The sequence below is a fragment of the Gymnoscopelus braueri genome (assembly GCF_963280865.1).
Source record: "Gymnoscopelus braueri genome assembly, chromosome: 4".
In the NCBI taxonomy this organism is placed as follows: domain Eukaryota; kingdom Metazoa; phylum Chordata; class Actinopteri; order Myctophiformes; family Myctophidae; genus Gymnoscopelus; species Gymnoscopelus braueri.
In genome coordinates this window covers 55960657-55964128 of record NC_137605.1, presented here as the reverse complement: position 1 = coordinate 55964128, position 3472 = coordinate 55960657, and the positions used below count along the sequence as shown (strand labels likewise).

At 39.2% G+C, this 3472-nt stretch overlaps 1 protein-coding gene across 1 annotated transcript; it reads left to right on the top strand.

Annotated features, from left to right (window-relative positions):
* Positions 1–280: 280 nt before the first annotated feature.
* LOC308084227 (uncharacterized protein) lies at positions 281–3167 on the top strand. Its single transcript, XM_080426775.1, has 3 exons — positions 281–342; positions 1549–1996; positions 2262–3167. Exons 2-3 carry the CDS (start codon positions 1555–1557, stop codon positions 2780–2782), a joined length of 963 nt encoding a protein of 320 aa, XP_080282901.1. The 5' UTR covers positions 281–342; positions 1549–1554; the 3' UTR covers positions 2783–3167.
* Positions 3168–3472: the final 305 nt, after the last annotated feature.

Below are 3472 nucleotides of genomic sequence, written 5' to 3'. Positions count from 1 at the left end.
TTAGATGATAGATGCCAGGGGCTGGTTGCACCAGAAGAACGTAAGGTCTACCCTAAGTTAGGGAGTAAAGTCCTTACTAGAGGCTTAGTAACTACTTGTTAGTTTGTAACTAGTGAGTTACTAAATTATGTTGCACCACGTCTGTTTATGGCATAACTTAACTAGTAGTGTGTAGACTGTCCTTAAAATAATGTATAGTCGCATGCAATGACGTCATAGCTCCCGGATCCAATGAAGACGAGCGGTTTCTACACTAAGGAAGTAAAACTCGTATCGTCTCTCGTCAACAACAAAGAAAGAACGGAGCGTCCCACCATCGCCAAATCTTCTTCAAAAGCAGCGGTATGTACCATTGATTAACTGACGTTGAATTATAACACTTATGATAACGTTTTATACCGCAGAATTAAATTAAAACATGTATTTTAACCACTCGGCAGTCTGCACCACTAGGCTATGTGTATCTGCGTAAAATGGACTGAGTCTCAGTGTGCAAATAGCTTCCATGGACATAGCCCTTAACCTCTCCCTCCGCTGTTTTTCCACTTTACATGTTCCTTTCTGCACATCGTATCCAAAAAGTAAAGCATTTCCGCCATTCTCTCAGATGTTTTAAGTTTTGACGCACCATAAAAGCTTTCCAAGAGGACAGAGGCAAATTAAATACTTTCTTCAACTCGTTGGAAAGCTTTTATGGTGCGTTAAAACATATGAGAGAATGGCGGAAATGCTTTACTTTTTGGATACGATGTGCAGAAAGGGGTTAGAAACATGTAAAGTGGAAAATGTGCGACAATGTCCTGCTCAAACGGCAGAGATAAACGAGGAACCTCATCTCGGAGCGGAGGGAGAGGTTCCGTCGGAGCTACCATGGACATACATGCGTATGTGCGCGCGCGCACACACACACACACACACACACACACACACACACACACACACACACACACACACACACACAGGGCGTTCCACAAGTGGAAGTGTGGCGAGGACATTAATTGCTTTATTTTAAAGACTCTTTTAAATGTTGAATTAGGTAATAGACATACCTTTTATAGCAGGGGTCTTCAACAGGGGGTCCGGGACCCCTAGGGGGTCCTCAGAGCTACTATAGTGGGTCCACCAAATCTTTGTGATAAGATTTTTTCTTATTTTTTTTACATTAACACTTGAACCCTAGCATCCCTATTCTGTGGAGAACATTAGCTAAAAATAACAAGCTCTTGTGAGCTTGTAGATCTGCTATTTTCGGCAAAGAGGTTTGGTGGTGGGTGGGGGTGGGCGCAAATCAAGTATTAAAGTGGTTAAATGTTTGAAATGAATGAAAAAACATTAATTTACACAATGAAATCTCTGAAAAAGTTTAATCTGCAATAATTCTATACACTATGTAGGGGGGGTCCCTGCTTCATCACTCTCTCTGCTAAGGGGTCCTTGGGCTGAATAACGTTGAAGACCCCTGTTTTATAGAATTGAAGTACTTTGCTGGGTGTATTGAATCTAATCTAATCTAATAAACTTCTCATTAATATTTCATTTTCTCTTCAGACCAAGATGGAAGAGAAAGAGAAGCGCAACAGAAAAAAGAACTTCAGTCATGATGAGATCATTATACTGCTCGAGGGTTACAAGGAGAACCAATCTGTTCTAGAAAGCAAATTTAACTCAAGTGTTACAAATAGGAAAAAAAACGATGCATGGAACAAGATAGTAGATGCAGTAAATGCAAAGGGATATGAACAACGAGAGTTAAGAGAGATAAGAAAAAAATGGAGCGACCTCAAAACCCAAGCAATTGAAGACTATCCCAGGACAAAAACCTTCCCCACTGGTGGTGGTCCAAAACCGGAGCCAGGGCCATATTCCTCTATAATTATTGACATCATAGGAGAAGATTCTGCTTCTGTAATTGGGATTTCAGGAGGAGGCGTAGAAAGTGGGAAAAAGGCTGCTGCAACACCTAAACGGTCCAAACACACAGCTCCACCAACTGAAGGTAAACAGTTCATGACATGAAAGATAAAAGATCCAATTGAAATGTTATATTTAAATGAGCATTTTGTTACTAAAACTCCTTATAACCCAAACCCCAAAAGTTGACTATACCCCTACCCAGGGTAGAACAAAATGTGACATTGTTTTTTTCATATCTTTAAGATGTCCCCTTCATGAAATGGATTGTCACACTCTGCAGATAAACTAACTGGTTCCAACATATTATGCTAATGCATTTTTTTATTCTTTTTTTTCTCTCCTCTTAGTTGCAACGGTTCCTGAAAGCCAGCAGAGTCTGCAGGCCACAGATGGGTTCTTAACTCCAGAAACAGCAATTGGGCTGTTTAGTTTGATCACTGGTGAAGAAATCCTAGAGGATTTCTCAGTCATTCCAAGTGTTTCTGATGCCACCCCAAGTACCTCTGATGCCACCCCAAGTACCTCTGTTGCCACCCCAAGTACCTCTTTTTTGACCCCAACTACCTCTGGTGTCATCCCAAGTGCCCCTGTTGTCACCCAAATGAGTACCTCTGTAAAAGGACAGCAAAAGAAAGCAGAAGACAGCAAAAGAAAGCAGAAGCGACAAAGTGAGGATACTGAAAATGTAGATGACTTGCGTCGCAAGCTTTTAAAGTTAGAATGCAGGAAGATAGAAGAAGAAACTTTGAAAATAGCAGCAGAGAGAGAAAAGCTGGCTTTAGAAAAAAGGAAACTAAACCTTGAAATCCTAAAATTACAAGAGGAGCTCAAGCCTCGTGGTTACTCTTTCTCTGAAGTTGAATTGTAACCTTGCCTACAGTACACACTGAACTAATCTTTATGTTCAGTGAGTGATGTCACTCAATTTGCTTAATCTTTATGTTCAGTGAGTGATGTCACTCAATTTGCTTAATTGGCTGTATGCCAGCACAATGAATTAATTCTTCATTGTTGGGATCAATAACAGTAGGCCTATACCAGGCCCAATTTGTTACAATGCAGTGAGACTACTGTCATTATTAATTGTTGGGATCAATAACAGTAGGCCTATACCAGGCCCAATTTGTTACAATGCAGTGAGACTACTGTCATTATTAATTCACTGATTAAGTTATACTTGAACATTTATTGTTTAGAAGATGTTATTTATTTATCAGATGTTGCTATTTATTGCCAAGATTGTTTAACATATTTACAGGTATGATGATTGTACATTGTTTGTATTTAGATATATGTACAGTATATTGATCATATTAAATGATGTATACATTTGTGAATTATTGACATCAATATGAATATATTTTGCTGACCAAATGTTCTTTAAATGTATATCTCATTGCCCTGATGTTTGGAATGAAGTATTTTTCTTTTAAATTCAGTCTTAACAAATCATTTGGAACAGATATAAGGGATACATCACACGAGAGACATGAAAGATGTCTCTACACCACTCTGGTGCATTGTCCAATAACCCAAAACGAGGAGGCTTGCACTAAGA

Coding starts and splice junctions, on each gene's coding strand:
- LOC308084227 (XM_080426775.1), top strand. CDS start 1,555: ATGGAAGAGAAAGAGAAGCGCAACAGAAAAAAGAACTTCAGTCATGAT. Junction 1,997..2,261: donor CACAGCTCCACCAACTGAAG/GTAAACAGTTCA, acceptor CTCTCCTCTTAG/TTGCAACGGTTCCTGAAAGC.